The sequence below is a fragment of the Cydia amplana genome, chromosome 10 (genome assembly GCF_948474715.1).
Source record: "Cydia amplana chromosome 10, ilCydAmpl1.1, whole genome shotgun sequence".
NCBI classification, from domain to species: Eukaryota; Metazoa; Arthropoda; class Insecta; order Lepidoptera; family Tortricidae; genus Cydia; species Cydia amplana.
The window spans coordinates 7,984,912-8,003,012 of record NC_086078.1 but is presented as its reverse complement, the minus strand read 5'-3'; the positions used below and the strand labels follow the sequence as shown (position 1 = coordinate 8,003,012).

The window sequence follows — 18,101 nt, the reverse complement described above, 5'->3', positions numbered from 1 at the left end:
AATTCCCAATGTCCACAAGCATTACGCATGCAGCAAGGCCAAGCTAACGTCTCAGTTAGTGGTTAAGTGTTTTCGAAGTCGCCATTAGTGTGAAATATGAATTAATGGGCGCCGAGCGCGGCGTCATCGGCACACGGCTGTCAAGAGGTGTCTGAGAATAAGGCTGGTGTGGAGCGGCCACTTGTAATTTTATCATTTTGTCATTTCTAGAAAGAAGGCTCGATTAACAAAGCATTGCCTATGAGGCACTAGGTCCTTGTTTTTACATGAAAATTAAATCAGTAATCATCTTGATGATAATCAGAAGTAATAAAATGTTAATAAAAAAATAAATTTAAGCAACCTTTGTATAATTTGTAATTTTTTATATCTCTATTCGCTTCTTCGTGGTAGACTCTGATTTTAGAATGATCATAATTATGCAAGTGGTTACCAAAAATCAACCATCCGAGTTCAAAATATGAAAATATGTATTGTGGCGTAAGGAAAACTTATTTCCGGCATTAAGATACATTCTAAGTTTAAAAAAGTTTTTCGCAAATGTAGATACTTAAATAATTAAAATAAATTAAATCAAAGCAATGAAAAACAAAAGCTATGAAAAATTTTACACCCCCAACCAGGTCATGGAGAAAAACAGATAAAGGATATTCAATTATTATTACTTCCTTCATAGCGACTCCACAGTTTTTAAGAATCAAATGCGCATAACCAAGTAAGGCGAGACGGGTGGATTATTTATGATTGATTATGGGGTATTTTGTTACTACAGCTTTCAGGGCCCGTGAAGGCGGAAGATTCTAAAGAGCCTCCCCGAGCCTACCGAGAGCTCCGGAATTTAGGAACAATAAAATGGAGAATGATAATCCAAGATTCAAAATGTTTAATCCAAATCAAAACGAACAAATCAGGAAGAGAGATATGTATGGAAAAAATGGTCAAGAGAATGAAGGTAAGCACTGTTAATGAATATTTGTATAATTATTTTTTAAATAAGTACATCACAAAAAATCTGGTGGTTCTTATCCTAATATCTATGCAATGTTCTTTCGGTGCGTTATACATATACCTATAAAGCGGTATCACCGGTATCCTCTATCCTAATTTTAGAAGTTTAAAATAATTTCACCCTCGTAAAGTTAAACCGAGCTGGGCGCATAATTTCATGTATCCAGCCTAGATAAATTACATCAACATTCTTAATTATGTTCGAATTAAGCTATAAAAATACTATCGTCACGTTACTACGATACTGAGTTAAAGTTTTCTTCTAAAAAATAATGTTTGACCTGTAACATTTTAAGCATTTTACTTATGAATAAATTAATCTGTTTATGCGTAATAAAAAAAAAAGCGGCCAAGTGCGAGTCGGACTCGCCCATGAAGGGTTCCGTATTTAGGCGATTTATGACGTATAAAAAAAACTACTTACTAGATCTCGTTCAAACCAATTTTCGGTGGAAGTTTACATGGTAATGTACATCATATATTTTTTTTTTGTTTTATTATTCTCTTATTTTAGAAGTTACAGGGGGGGGGGGCACACATTTTACCACTTTGGAAGTGTCTCTCGCGCAAACTATTCAGTTTAGAAAAAAAATATATTAGAAACCTCAATATCATTTTTGAAGACCTTTCCATAGATACCCCACACGTATGGGTTTGATGAAAAAAAAATTTTTGAGTTTCAGTTCGAAGTATGGGGAACCCCAAAAATTTATTGTTTTTTTTCTATTTTTGTGTGAAAATCTTAATGCGGTTCACAGAATACATCTACTTACCAAGTTTCAACAGTATAATTCTTATAGTTTCGGAGAAAAGTGGCTGTGACATACGGACGGACAGACAGACGGACAGACAGACAGACATGAGGAATCTATAAGGGTTCCGTTTTTTGCCATTTGGCTACGGAACCCTAAAAATGTGTTAGGAACAAAATGATTGGCGTTAATAACAAATGTTATTGCGGTTGGTATCTTAATATTTCTTAATTATGTACAGATGAAAACAAAGAGACTGCCCAGCTGCCCGGTCTCCAGATCACTGCACAGGATGGCGAGCTCCTAGACAAGCACGATAGCTTCTATATTACCACCAAGAGCCTGCTGGTTCTGTTTCAGATCATGGGTATCATGCCCATAATGAGGGTGCCGAAAGGTAAGATTGTAAGACAAGTCGTTATGATATACATACGCAATCAATACACGGAGGGTAATAAGTATTATATGATACATTTAGGTCGTTATACGTCACATGTGTTGAAATTAGACTGTGAAACAATTAGACGTCGATTTTTGTATCCTTAGATGCTCTATTGTAGGTGTATGTCCTAAAAACGTTTTCAAAACAGTTAGAATAGAGTTTGTGCGGAAAGAGAAGAGTCGTGAAATACGTGTATAAGGGAACCAATACATTCTATAACTCTTTTCTTTCCGCACAGATTCTATATACGAAATAAAGTAATGTTCTTTTACTTTGTAAGATGCACAGACAACCAAGCGGACTACCTACAAATGGATTTCAAAAGCAACATTTTGGGCCTATCTTGTGTGGTCTCTTGAGTCAATCATCGTAGTAAAAGGTAAATGAAATTAACATTACTTAATTAAATACATAACTTTGAATCAACGTACCTGCTGACGAGGTCGTACCAACATCTCTTGGATCAAGTCGTCATCACTTTCATGGATGTGGCACTGATAACATTTATTTTCTCATAAATTAGGTCTCGGAGATTAGAGGACGCAAACCCTTGTAGACGGGTTCTGAAATATAAACCACTTTTAATTGCGAGTGGCGTAGGAAACCTTAAACTATTGGTAAATTTAATTATGAGCAAAGCCTTGGATTTAACGGCAAAACATAAACGTCACTGAGACTAGAATTAATCAATTGATTAAACTAAAATGATTATAAATACTTATTTCGATCTAAGATTAATTTCTACATGTGATACGGACTCTATGTAAGTACATTATTTTTTCAGTTGGGAAAGAGCGCTATGAAAATTTTCAAAAAAGTTCCAACAAGCGTTTCGACGAGGTGATCTACAATATTATTTTTCTAAGCATCCTCATTCCGCATTTCCTTTTACCCATCGCATCGTGGCGGCATGGCGCCCAGGTTGCTATATTTAAAAACATGTGGACTCACTATCAGGTAAAATATAACTAAATAAATACGAGTATATATTGGCCATTGTCTTCCCTGGGTAATTTTAATTTTATTATGTAAATATGTATATACAGGTGCTATATTTTTCTCATTACCAGATATGAGGTTGTAATTGATCATACTTATACATATATGATATAACATAAGCGACGTTATTTCACTAACTGTACCCACCTATCGTCACTGCATAGTATAAAACAAAGTCGCTTCCCGCTGTCTATCTGTCTGTCTGTATGTATGCTTAGTTCTTTAAAACTACGCAACGTATTTTGATACGGTTTTTTTAATAGAGAGATAAATGCCCAAATTTGCATATAGCGACTTGTGCGAATTCAACGCTTGCAATTCTTTTTTATTTGTAAACTTACTCCTTTCCTCCTTCTGGTTAATGACGAACACTTCGCTAAAATGGACGTATTGTGATTTATTACAAAAAACTATTTTACGCCGCGTCAGATTAGGGTAAATGTGGCAACATAGTTGCCATACTTTTTGAAAAAGGTGAATAAAATACAGAAGATAAGCATTTAAAAATCTTATAACACAGTGTTATTTGTATACTCATTAATAAACAATATTTTCAAAGTAGCTTGATATTATTTGTATACTATCCCACGAGTCAAAATATCATCGCGGCATCTAACCCATACAGTTGGCATCTATCCCCGTCCGAAGGACCTTTTTATTTTGTTTATAACTAAACAAATAAAACAAATAATATCAAACTACCTTGAAAATATTGTTTATGTATGTATGTATGTATAAACTCTTTATTGTACAAAACACAAAACACAAATTTATGGCACAGGATAGGCAGTACAAAGGCGAACTTATCTCTTAGTATACAAACCCTTGAGTATACAAACCAACACTGTGTTATAAGATTTTTAAATGCTTATCTTCTCTAATTTATTTACCTTTTTCAAAAAGTATGGCAACTATCTCACATTTACCCTAGATAGAGTGATTTAAGAGGAAGGTTTATGTACAATTTGTTAACCCGAGCGAAGCCGGGGCGGGTCGCTATTCCTTTTATAAAGATTACCATTTAATTCCAGCTAAAGTACCTCAAGATCACAGGGACCCCAATAGTGTTCCCGAATCTGTACTCCCTGACGTGGGGGTTGTGCTTCTTCTCGTGGGGTCTGAGTTTCGCCGTCATACTGTCCCAGCACTATTTGCAGGATGATTTCGAGCTGTGGCACTCTTTAGCTTATTACCATATCATTGCCATGTTGGATGGATTTTGTTCACTGTGGTAAGTGCGATATTAAAATAGTAGCGGAGGTCCGCGTAAAGAGAAAAAAATCTTCTGCCAGTTTTTCTTTGGTATAAACATAATCATAGACCAATTATACTTAAGGTACCGTAAAAGTATAAAACTTTGCCCTTTAACATAACTTTGCCAACCGCGTCACAGTGCAGTAAAAGCGAAATAACTTAAAAGTTTACAGATACACTTTCTTCAGAAGGGCAAAGTTTTATACTTTTACGGTAGATACATTCTTTAATGATAAAATGTTCTCTATTAATTCCAGGTACATAAATTGTAACGCATTTGGAACAGCATCTAAAGGTTTGGCAAAAAACCTACACAAGGCTCTGGAGGCCGATCATCCGGCTCTGATGCTCGCTCAGTATCGCCATCTCTGGGTTGACTTGTCGCATATGATGCAGCAGTTGGGTATGTACAGTATACACATACGATCACCCGGCCCTGATGCTCGCTCAGTACCGCCATCTCTGGGTTGACTTGTCGCACATGATGCAGCAGTTGGGTATGTACAGTATACACATACGACCACCCGGCCCTGATGCTCGCTCAGTACCGCCATCTCTGGGTTGACTTGTCGCACATGATGCAGCAGTTGGGTATGTACAGTATACACATATGACCACCCGGCCCTGATGCTCGCTCAGTACTGCCATCTCAGGGTTGACTTGTCGCACATGATGCAGCAGTTGGGTATGTACAGTATACACATACGATCACCCGGCCCTGATGCTCGCTCAGTACCGCCATCTCTGGGTTGACTTGTCGCACATGATGCAGCAGTTGGGTATGTACAGTATACACATACGATCACTCGGCCCTGATGCTCGCTCAGTACCGCCATTTCTGGGTTGACTTGTCACACATGATGCAGCAGTACTATATACTCTATAATCGCGACATTGAAATTTACGGTGACATATCCCGTTGCCACATGCTGCACCAGCAACACTGTAGCAGTAAGAAATAAAACGGTGTAGTCGCGATCATTTATCATAACCACACATTTATAAAAAAACTGAATACACAATAACACACTGCATGTCTATTTTATTTTCGTATTCATAAATTCAATATAATTATTATTATGGGAATGTTTGAACAAATTGTAAGTACATACCTACCTTTATATGGTTATACGAGTATAACGATTTCTCCTATAAAATATTTTGCAAATGTTGCCTCTAATAACACACCTTATTATACGGAGTCCTGAATAAACCCAGGGGTTCCAAAAAGTCCCAGTAGACAGTGTTAAAATTTTAGGTAGGTATATACATATATTGCATTGTTTTTTATCGGCCTAGCTTCCTTCCCATTTCCAGTCCCGGGTAACGATAAGAGTTCCCGCTTGATATCCCCCTTTAACCTGTTGCTTGGTGCATTTGAACCCCCGCCCTTTTGTTGAAAATTATTAAGAATATGTTACCCTTTACGGGTTGCTCCATAAAGAAAAGTAAACAAGAAATCATTAGAATATATGTGTGCGTATGTACGTTCGTTAATTGTGGACCTACTGTTCGTAGAGTTAACATTCTTTATACTTTTTACTAAGGTTTTTAGGCCCTACCAATTTTAATTTATATCAACTAATATTACAGTTAAGTTAACACACAAGTAGGTAGGTACATTGAAAAATGAAAAAAAGTGTAAAACGACTTTTCTTTAAACTACATTTCAAATTCTTAATTTCCATGAATAAGAGATAAGCCGAACAAATGGCAGCCATCAAAATCTCTCATGAATCCTGAAGATAAAGCGTCTACGCCATTTGCGGCAGGTGGCATGCAATAAGGAGCCATTCGCGTCATCTGGCCCATCTTAAACAAGTTAGCAACTAATCTAAAGCTTGGCGTGAGCTAGAGGCATTTTTTCTTAAACTTGGTAATACGAGTCGTGAAATAGTTTATAAGAAATTCGGCTAATAATGCTATTGGTGTTTTTTCAAATGTGTCAGTGTCTAACAGTTTCACGTTATTTCGTGTTAGGGTATTATGTTCGCGAACTTTTGGTAGCACGATCGGCTACGTCAGCCATTTGCGAGCACACCAGAGACAGCAACGTACTCGTATGTTAGTAGATAGCAGTCGCCGTGGGCGAATCGGCCGTGGAATTATTATATATGAGAGTGTTTAATATTGTTTTTATATCGATCGTTAGTGGATAATCGATTATATCGATCGTTAGTGGATAATCGATTATATCGATCGTTAGTGTAAAAATTATAACAATTGGAAGCATAAAACCAGTTACCTGCGAACATCTCTCATTGAAATACCTATTTAAAAAATCCGAGTAAATTCATATACCTCAATAGAATTTCAATAAAAATGTTAGGTAATCGCACAATTTTGCCTTACGAATTTTATATGCATATTCTTATCCTCAGCTCTTTCAACTAGTTAGTACTCTCCTCCGGTTAGTACCTACATAAAATCTATGTTGTAAAACTTGTATCTAACACATTTTCCAGCCAAAATATAATATTTCCTCAAAAGTACGCGAAACTTGTTCACAGGTCGGGCGTATTCAAATATGTACGGCATTTACTGCATGGTCATATTTTTCACGACCACCATTTCGTTGTACGGCGCGCTGTCGGAAATATTAGAGCACGGTTTGAGCTACAAGGAGATGGGCTTGTTTGTTATTGTCGGCTATTGCATGACTTTGTTGTTCATTATATGCAATGAAGCGTATCATGCGTCGAAAAAGGTAAGTGGAAAGTTTGAGCACTTTTTGAAAAGATGTGTCCCGCCGAGTTTGTTGCCGGTCCCATTGGGATACCCTCCTCCAATTGAGGGGGGATTTAAATCTTCTCGGGGCAGAGGTGTAGGGTTGGAGCCGGTTAGCTTTATTTGACGTTCATAAGCGCATTGTAATTATGTCTACTTGAATAAACTATCTTTTATCTTTATCTTTTGATATCTACATACCCCTATAGCCTGCGGGTGTCGTGAATATAATTATATACCCCGTTAGCAAAATTTTACTTACCCCCCTCGTTGCACAATGTTTTACATTATGAATGTACCTACCTGTGCCACTGTCGTTATTAATCAATATTGAATAACTAGGTACGTAACTTTGGCCCCAATGCCAAACAAATGAACAGAGAGATCTTTATTTAGTATCTCATTTAGTCCGTTTTTAAATTCAGCGCATATACTAATAAGGTACAGTGGGCCAAGAAAGTGGTCTACCACCCTACGGTTGAGGTTCGATTGAACGTCATGAGACAACAAGGTCGATTTACTTTAAACTCCGTTAGAAAAGTCAACCTTAGCGATCGTTAGATCTCGCAAAAACTTTTGTCAAAACTAGTAGACCACTTTCTTGGCCCACTGTACTGAAATTAAACAACCATGTATTGTTAAGGTTGGTCTCGAATTCCAAGTGCGCCTCCTCAATGTGAACCTCGGAGCCATCGACCACAGCACGCAACGCGAGGTGGAAATGTTCCTAGTGGCCATCGCCAAGAACCCGCCCATTATGAACCTGGACGGTTTCACTAATATAAACCGTGAATTATTTACTGCCGTAAGTTAAACTTTATTTTTATTTTTTATTATCCTATTAGTGTGTCTCACTGCTGGGCAAAGGCCTCCCCTCTTTCTCGCCACTTGACTCTGTCCAATGCACACTCCCGCCACTCAAGTTAAACTATGATTGATTAATTTGTGGAATTCATTTGTGAGAACGGGTCTCCGCTATTATGTAGAGTCTTAGGTAGGTAGGCACTATTTTTCAGATTTTCTATTTATGTAGGCAGCTATATTTCACGCTAGTTTCTGCGACCAACCGGCGCTTTCCCAGGCCGCATCAAGGAAAAAAATTAATAGATACTCTAATTAATCCAGCTTTAATGATACATTTGAAGACAATTCACATTTCCCGAAAACGCAGTCTAATTGGAACCTTAAATCGGAAAGCAATTATATTAGCGCGTATGTGGTCGATAAATTGTAGGTACTATGCCTGGAAAAGGGTTTGATTAGTTACTTACGTGGTAATTTTGATATAGTTATTTTATTTTTCGTTTAGTCTTAACGTGAAACTTGGAGATCATAAAGAAAAACGACGTGCATCACGAAGTGGAGATGTTACAAATACAAATATCCTTTATCCTATGGTTTTTCTATTTAAAACAAGTAAAAGATAAAGGACATTATTGAGGTTAAAATCAACCGAAAGGCAAAATGCATTCCGTGTAGGGACAAAATGAGGCCAAATAATTTTTTTAAGTTTGAATGCTGCAATAAAAGTATCAAGAAGGTACGCCGAAACTATGATCATGAGTACTATACATTATTCATTGCTAGCTCAAAATGAACGTTGTTTTATTACTTTAAACTCGTAAAGCGAAGTCTAGAAGCTGTTTCCGAAAATATCATGAAAATTCTACAACAGGGTCATATTTTTCTGTTGGGCACGTTTTACTCGTAATACTTTAAGACAAGAATTTGTAACGCTTTAATAAACCTTTTATTACTGTCATATAGCACAACTAGTGATATACGTATAGTACATATAATTATGTATCAATTATTTATCTAAAAAATACTACCTACCATCAGTGAGTTAGCATCTGGCTGTAAGGCATTCTCTACCAGTCAACCACGAATAAACCGAAAGATTAAGTTGGTGAAGGGTCATACAGTTAGAGTAGAATAAAGTCAGGTTGTATACAAAATAGAAACGATCTTTCCATTTTTAATCCTCCAGTTCTAGGATGTGACCTAAAAATTTGTACCCACATGGCCGTCTATGAACACTCCGCTGCCATTAATTGCTTTTGCGCTCTTGTCACCACTATTTGGTACATTATAAGCATAGTGTTTTATAAAGAGTATTTGTCTGCAGAACATATCCTTTATGTCGACGTACCTCATCGTGCTGATGCAGTTCAAGCTCACGTTGCTCCGACAAGGCGCAAGGAAAGCTGTCAGGGCGATCGTGAAGGCCATCTTCAACACCACCACCATGCTACCTGACGAGGAATATGAAGACGATGAATAAAATATATGTACAATAGCATACACATGTGTACTGATAATAGTACAGTCACACCATTAACTAGAAGGAATTTGAAGCAGAATACATTTTTACGAATTTTCATACGTAATATTTTAAGTCAATGTATTAATTACCAGTACAATTTGACACTGGGTTAACGGTTTAACTAGTTAGCGGGATAGTGCAAGTAGGCCTAGTTAATTAAAAATATAATAAGTTATCAAACTTATGCATAATTATCATAATTATTTTTATTATATTATTTATTTGTCTATAAAGATTGTTCATCTGAACGGTAGTAGTCTAGTGCACAAGTCCGCCTGTATGATAAGTTTTTTGTTCAGGGTTATAACATAAATAATAGATTTGATCATTTTTGTGTTGTTATTTCCAAACAAATTACATGTAGGTATGTTGTAAAAAGACAAAAAGCAGTAAGTATCTATGTAGTTACAATTATTTTACAAAATTGTTATGCTCTATTTAATTGACCACTACGATTTCTTTTCACACGGCATCACTCGACAAAATACGTGGATGTATTTTCATCCTAAAATATTACATATTAGGTAATATAAAAAATAAATAAAATAAATAAGTCTATCTTATATCTTATACCTTTAAACGAGGAATTATTGTATATTTATTTATTTACCTATATATTTCGGGGATCTCGGAAACGGCTCTAACGATTTCAATGAAATTTGCTATATGGGGGTTTTGGGGGGCGAAAAAACGATCTAGATAGGTCTTATCTCTGTGAAAACGCGCATTTTTCATATGTTTTCCGAGCAAAGCTCGGTCTCCCAGATATAGTTTTATATAAAGAGACATATATCTCGTTTTGTTAAGCTGTTAGAGGTGGTAAATACTTTAGACGCGTAGTCTGATTCGTTACTTTTGATGCTGACTGTACCATATAGTCATAGAGAAATATAGTAAGATAAGAGTGCTCACTCCATACATCAGTTCAGACTATTAATTTCAGTGTCTACATCTAGCATCGAGTAGCTACTTGATAATAGATGTAGCAGTACTGATAGTTCCGCTACTCGATGCTAGATGCTAATAGTCTTTTTGGTACTAAAACTGATGTATGATATAGTATAGTTCTGCAAAGTAGTAAAATGTATAATTGGAAAACTAATGTAATACGCTTTTCTCATTCCACAAACACAATACTTGATCTTTCCGTTACTTTGTAGCGTAGCTGGAATACATTTCCCGAGACCATAAAGAGATCGTAAACAAAACTAGGTAGAGAGGTTCCTGTTATCGATCGCATTAGGGTCAAACGGACACTAAATATAGGAAAGATTGAGATGTTTATTCGCCAAAGCAAGTCTTTGTGCCGGGAAACTAGAAAAATATTACCCAGTTGCCGAGGCAAAGGCATTCCTCCTAGTGCGTTGGATTAGTCTTTAATAAGTTGTTACTGGATTTCTTAAGAAAAATGCAACGTTTGTGCATTTTCTAGAGAAACTTTTGAATGCCTGCATAGATACATAAAAAAATGATTTATTGAGAAACCATACTTTTATATCCGCAACGCAGGCTTCGTCAGGTAAACACAAATTTATAATCAGCTACAGGCATCGTCACAAAAAACTACAGCGATAAAATCCGCAACAGGCTTCGTCAACTCACTTACTCTAAAACACACATTAATAAGAAACAAAAAAAAACCTACAAATAAAATACACCCTCCAACTCCCCGCCAGCAGGCAGTGTACCCAGCAGGCTGGCCGCATTTCCCCGTTGAATAGCGATACTAATTATCTGGGCAAAATACTGGCCTGTCCTTTGGTCACCCGAGGCATCGACCAAACACGACGCCAAATCCTTATATAAGCGACGGGCGCTGGGCCCCCACGACCCTAACGTTTCGACCCCAAAAGGCTCAAATATGTAGCCACTGCCGAGTGCTGTACTTGCGCCGTTTGCTATCCTCGGCCGTCGTGGCCGCATGACCAGCACCAGAGCTAGTGCCCGGTCCCGCCCGGTGCCCGGTGTTTGAATGAAATGAATGAATAGTTTTCAGTTGCTTTATTTCGTGCATGGTGTGAAATAATTTATTTCAAATACAGGCAACATCCATTTATTGTAGTATGAACTCGTGTGTGGTTTGTTGTCTTAGGGTAAAAAGTGCTAACTACAATAAATTCTTTATGCAACATTGTTAGTTTTTAAGTAGTCTTTTTGAATTAAATAAGTAAGGAAGTAAGTGTTCATCTCAATAATATATGTACCTAACAATGTAAGCTATTATCCTGTCGCATACTTCTGTTCTGTTGTTTCTCCAATAAATAAAATAAAGATAAAATAAATATCTTACTGAGTAAAAGGGTCGTTCTACCGTTTCGTGCCGATTTCGTGTCCGAGCCCACATGAAGCGTTAAAATTATATTTTTTTACTTGTGGTTATTTTTAAAAGGTATGTTTATGTGGTACGAAAAATGCGCCAGTTTTGGAATTTAGCTAAACCTAATGATCTATTAAATAAAAATTAAAAACATGCGAAAAATTCATTTCCCTCGCACCTAAAATGGCGTACCATGGGTTCGAAAATTAAAAAACACTATTATTTGCAGATAAACCCTACTTTCCATTATTGTTTATAAATAAGCACATAATCAGTATTATAATGGTACATGGTACGTATTTTTAAAGTTAAATTATCATAGAGAGAACGCACTTTTTAATTTTGTCACGCGAAAGACTTCATTTTCACTCTAAAAAATTGCCACTCATGCCAAATCTAAACGCGCCTTTATTCACGAATAACTGTGATTGCTACGTGTTTTTACTACCTTAGTCTACCGCAATACGTCAACGAAGGAGGTTTCGCGCTCTTGATTTACGAGTAATTTAGGTTCTCCTCACCGGAAAGGCACTTTGTCACGGTTACTACTCATTTTTATCCATTAAGTAATTTGGTGCTATATATATATTGCAAAAAAATCACCTTGTTAATAATTTGTTGGCATTTTGGTATATCTTCATTACTTTTACTTGATGACATTCTAGCCTTAAAGACTATAAAGAAATTTAAAAAAACCGTCGAAAGTTCATTCCACTCCAATTCATCCCTCTCCATTTCTTCCAATATTGTCGGGTGAAGGAAATGAACCAGTTTGGAAGGAAATGAACAATAATTTTGTATGACAGATGTGATACCTTTTTATGTTTTTAGCCCACAACCCAAGAGTTATATACACACATACGCTCTTAAATCATAACTCCCATGTTTTGAAACGTATATATGTCCAATTCTTTCGACTTCGTTAGACCGTTTGACAGAGTTTCAGGGTATAGGTTCTTATCTATACCCGACACTATGTCATGGGAATCCTGTTGGTTGTGGATATTGCATACTGTAACACCACTACTAACGCCATCCAGTAACGAATAGCGGAACTACACAATTAGTAACTATCTATGCCAAGAGATGGCGCTGGCGTCGAGATAGAACGCGCGAACACTTGGTCGACGTAGAATCCATAAGTAAGCTTGCCAATTTTGTACGATATCTTTCGTTATTCAACGGACTCAGTGTAGACGGATTCCCGGCTCACTATTATAATCCTGCCATATCCCCATTTACGATGCGATCGGCTCCCGACCCATCTCTTGGTGATTGGCGCTAAATTACGTGTACTCGAATCATTTCCATTATAAAAGAAAATTCACTCCGCCGTTTTATTTAAAAAAACCACTCCAACCTGGTTACAACTGGCGCCCAACGTGGGGCCGAATATCTCCAAACTGGCGGAATCCGGACCTTCGGCTACACCCAAATCAAGACCTACACTGAGAGTGGGATTGAGACCGCGTAAACTTCACGGATCTTCCAGTACAAAGAAGATGGCTAACATTTCTATGTCTACGGAGCAGCTACAGCAGTTGGTGACGTCACTTACGGCCGCAGCTCTTCAAGCCGCAGCTGGCGGTGTCAGGACTACAACGGCATCATTTGCTAACGTGTCATTTTCCTATGACGGCACTAGAGAATCTATACGCTTGGAAGAGTTCTTATCAGCCGCATCGGTCTATAAAAAGGTTAATGACATGTCGGACGAGGCTGCTATTATGAGTCTTCCTCTGGTGTTGAAAGGTGAAGCTTCTACGTGGTGGCAAGGAGTGAAAGATAATATTACCTGTTGGACCGACTTCGAGGCAAGATTGCGTCATGCCTTTGCACCGAAGATATCTGGCGTCCAAATATTCCAGGAAGTATTTTCACGCAAGCAACCGTCGGATATGCTATCAGAAACGTTTATCGCAAAGAACAGAGCCCTGTTGACCCAGCTACGTTCACCGGGTTTAACAGAGGAATTACAAATAGATGCTATTCATGGTCAGTTGCACATTAATATACGCGAGAGGATACCACGTGACTCAGTGATGACATTCGACCAGCTGCTAACTGCTGCTAGGAATGTTGAACAGGTGCTACGTGAGAAGTCTTCATCAGTGTTGTCTAATGACCAATTCGAAAGGCAAACTGGGCAAACCAAAAAGAAACAGCGCTGTGAGTACTGTCGTGCCACGGGCCATACCGTTGAGGAATGTCGAAAAAGACTGAAGCAAATGGGTGGAACACAACAACCTCCTAAAGAGATTAAAACGGAGTCTACCCAAGCACCGTCACCAAGTATGTCGACTCTCTACTGCTACGGATGTGGAATGCCTGGTTACACAAGAAGCAAATGCCCTAAGTGTAAAGAAGCTCAACCAATCAAGATGGAGAAAACTGGGTTTTGCGCGCTAGACATCAACTTAGACGCCCGCCCGAGAATGCAGGTGGGAATTGCCATCTTTGATGTTATTGGCACAGCGTTTGTCGACCCCGGCGCTAAATCTAGTGTGGCTTCTTATCAACTGTACAAGTGCTTAAAGCAAAGACAATGTAGTTTTGCTCATCAAACTGCTAACATATCTATGGCAGATGGCTTGAAACGACGAGAAGAAGTCTTGTCCATTACAGTACCAGTCAAAATTTGTGATCGGAGTGTACCCACAACATTTGTAGTACTTCCACATGCTAAAGAAAATAAAACGTTGCTGGGTATGGGGTTCATAGAAGATGCAGGCATGGTCCTCAACATACCTCAACGTTCCTGGAATTTTGTGGAACGTCCTGATGTTAATTATGATTTCATCGTGGAAGAACCTGAAAATGTATCCATGGCCCAGTTTGAGCCCGACTTACACCCAGATGTCGTGTCCAGACACACCAACCCGACATACGGTTATGAACCCAAGGTTGCAGCCCATGATCCTGCATACAACCCTGTTCCAGTCAAACGGTTTCGCCAGGCATTTGATGGGTACGCACCGGAGCCACACCATATGGATTATATGTTCGCTGATGCGGTACAGGCGATTGAAAAAACCGAAGTTACCCTGTCACCAAACTCTGAAGCGCTATTCACGGGCTACACTGCTGATGACATTGACCTGTGTACATTGGAAATCGGGACAGTCAAAATGGGAACTGTGAATGACGAACAGAAAAACCGTATAGAAGGGGTCATAATGAAGAGTAAGGAGGTTTGCCTATTTAGTAAGCAACCAACGACGTTGATTGAACACACTATCGACACAGGTGACCACGCACCAATAGCTGTACCACCTTACCGGCTGTCTCCAGTCCGAAGGGAACAGTTGAAAAACGAGATCGACAAGATGCTCAGCGAAGGTATTATCGAACCTTCATCTTCACCATGGTCAGCTCCTGTTATATTAGTGCCAAAGAAGGATGGGAGTCTACGCCCTTGCGTCGATTACAGAAGGTTGAACTCCATCACCGTACCGGACCTCTACCCGATGCCACGAATTGATGACCTTCTACGTGACGCCAAGCCGACTCTATTTATGTCCACCCTTGACCTGCGCTCTGGTTATTGGCAAGTAAAGGTGCGCGAGGAAGACCAGAACAAAACAAGCTTCATAACGCCATTCGGAATTTTCAAATTTATTCGAATGCCTTTCGGACTACGGAATGCTCCTGCTACCTTCCAACGGCTTATCGACCGGGTCAAGGTATTGGTAGGAAATGTGAGAATGCTGGCGTACCTGGATGACTTAATCATACTGTCTGAATCGTTCGACCAACATCTTGAGGATTTGGATAAAGTGTTAGGAGTGCTGAAAGAGAATAATCTGTCTGTTAACCTCACTAAATGTCACTTTTGTTGCGATTCTATCAAGTATTTAGGGCACTTGATCACCTCAAGCGGCTTACAAGTGGATCCCTCCAAGGTGGAAGCGATTACTAGTCTACAAGCCCAAAACCCTCAAGCACTTACTATCTTTCATACAAACCTGCTCCTGGTACAGACGGTTCATTCCGAACTTCTCCAAAGTCAGCGAACCATTGACGAGGTTAACAAAAAAGAATGCTCAATGGGAATGGAAAGAGGCCCAGGAGAAGGCTTTCAACGACTTGAAGTGTCACCTTACTTCTGCACCAGTTCTGAAGCCAGCGGATGAAACCAAGCCGTATATAATTAAGGCCGATGCGAGCAACTACGCAATCGGAGCCGTCATAGTCCAGGGGGAGGGAGAGGACGAACACCCGATTGAGTTTGCTAGCAGACTATTAAATTCCGCAGAAAGGAATTACAGCACCACTGAGCGAGAAGCGCTCGCCCTAGTTTGGGCACTCAACAAATTCCGCGGATATATTGAAGGTGGACAAGTTACATTAGTTACGGATCACCAAGCGCTTAAATGGCTATTAACGATTAAAACACCCACGGGAAGATTGGCACGTTGGGCTTTGATTGTACAAGCGTATAACGTTACGATTAAGTATGCACCGGGGAAGACAAATGTGGTTGCCGATACTCTATCCAGACCCCAGTGTGACGCTAATAACTCTAGCAGTTGCGAATTATGCACCATTGTGGTAGATATGCCTGCACGCAAACCTTCTGAAATACGCAATGAACAGTTGAAAGACAAACATATAGCTAGAATCATAACGGCGTTAGAGACGGAAGGCGAAGATGCTATCTATTGGGGCGGCAAAGGATATGTATTGAATAGTGGTGTGCTCTATAAGTACAATCAAGATGAAAACAACGATGATGCCCAATTGTTAGTTCCCGAGCACGAATGGAAAAACATTTTGGCGGTCTATCACGACGATCCATTAGCAGGTCATTACGGCGCCGATAAAACCTATCAAAGGATATCGCGTCGGTATTACTGGAAGGGTATGAGACGATTCATAGAATCATATGTGAAAACTTGCCTAATGTGTCAACGCTATAAACCATCCAACCTTAAACCTGCTGGACTGTTGCAAACCACCGTAGTTAATCAAAGATTTGAAAGCCTAGCGTTTGATCTGTTCGGTCCCTTGCCAACTTCAGTAACTAACAAAAACTGGATCCTAGTGGTGGAGGATATAGCAACCGGATGGGTAGAACTGTTCGCACTGGATACAGCCAGCGCGGAAGCATGCGCTATGACCATGATAAATGAAGTTTTCCTTCGATATGGAGTTCCCAGGCGAATTCATAGCGACAACGGATCGCAATTTGTTAGTGCTGTTATGCAGAAGGTCACCTTTTGTCTTGGTATTCACCATACGTTCACCCCTGTATACCACCCAGCTGCGAATCCCGTAGAGAGGAAAAATAGGGATATAAAGACTCAACTTGGCATCTTGGTGCAGGACAATCACAGGGAGTGGTCTGAAAAGCTTGCTTGCATACGATTTGCAATGAACACAGCAGTGAGTCTAGCGACAAGCCATACACCAGCCTATCTCACTTTTGGCCGCGAACTTCGATCACCCGACGATGTCACACACGATCTAAAGCAAATTGTGTTATCTGAAAATTTCGTGCCGGTCATTACTCCGAAACTTTTGTTACTAGCCGAGACGCTAAAGCGAGCCCGACAACTCCGACAGGACAAAGAAGAAACTCGGAAGGAACAAGCTGACAAAGCGAGACGGCCTGACCCAGGATATAAAGCCGGTGACTTAGTGCTTGCCGATACCCACGTGGCCAGCCGTTCCGCCCAAGGAATGAGTAACAAGTTGATGCCACGCCGAGATGGACCTTACGTTGTGCAATCTAAGCGAGGCGCGACATCGTACAAACTGGCTAACCCTAGCGAACCCGAGAAGGAAGTGGGAACCTACCATACTTCAGCACAACCCCATTTAAAGGGAATGGCTCAACCTTACCGGAACCCCTACAGCCTATACGGAAGAGAGGAAGGCCTAGGAAGACAACTGCCAAAGCTACCAACCAACGAAGATAAAACCAACATCCATCCTACTCGTCGAGACGTCTTCGTGGATAGAGGGGGAGAATATGTAACACCACTACTAACGCCATCCAGTAACGAATAGCGGAACTACACAATTAGTAACTATCTATGCCAAGAGATGGCGCTGGCGTCGAGATAGAACACGCGAACACTTGGTCGACGTAGAATCCATAAGTAAGCTTGCCAATTTTGTACGATATCTTTCGTTATTCAACGGACTCAGTGTAGACGGATTCCCGGCTCACTATTATAATCCTGCCATATCCCCATTTACGATGCGATCGGCTCCCGACCCATCTCTTGGTGATTGGCGCTAAATTACGTGTACTCGAATCATTTCCATTAT

The 18,101-nt window shown here is 39.4% G+C and overlaps 1 protein-coding gene across 2 annotated transcripts in view; it reads left to right on the top strand.

The window, feature by feature from the left end:
* The first annotated feature begins 746 nt into the window (after positions 1–746).
* The window catches only part of LOC134651365 (gustatory and odorant receptor 22), a 158,165-nt gene continuing 140,810 nt past the window's right edge, over positions 747–18,101 (top strand). The window contains exons 1-9 of one of the 2 annotated variants that reach the window (XM_063506448.1): positions 747–952; positions 2,002–2,157; positions 2,483–2,581; positions 2,987–3,159; positions 4,233–4,432; positions 4,713–4,858; positions 6,966–7,162; positions 7,826–7,987; positions 9,311–9,491. In XM_063506448.1, coding sequence (XP_063362518.1) covers positions 853–952; positions 2,002–2,157; positions 2,483–2,581; positions 2,987–3,159; positions 4,233–4,432; positions 4,713–4,858; positions 6,966–7,162; positions 7,826–7,987; positions 9,311–9,466 — 1,389 coding nt within the window. In that variant the 5' untranslated portion in view covers positions 747–852 and the 3' untranslated portion in view covers positions 9,467–9,491. Of the gene's footprint in view, positions 953–2,001; positions 2,158–2,482; positions 2,582–2,986; positions 3,160–4,232; positions 4,433–4,712; positions 4,859–6,965; positions 7,163–7,825; positions 7,988–9,310; positions 9,495–18,101 lie in introns of those variants that run through there. The other variant, XM_063506447.1, reaches the window with a different exon arrangement.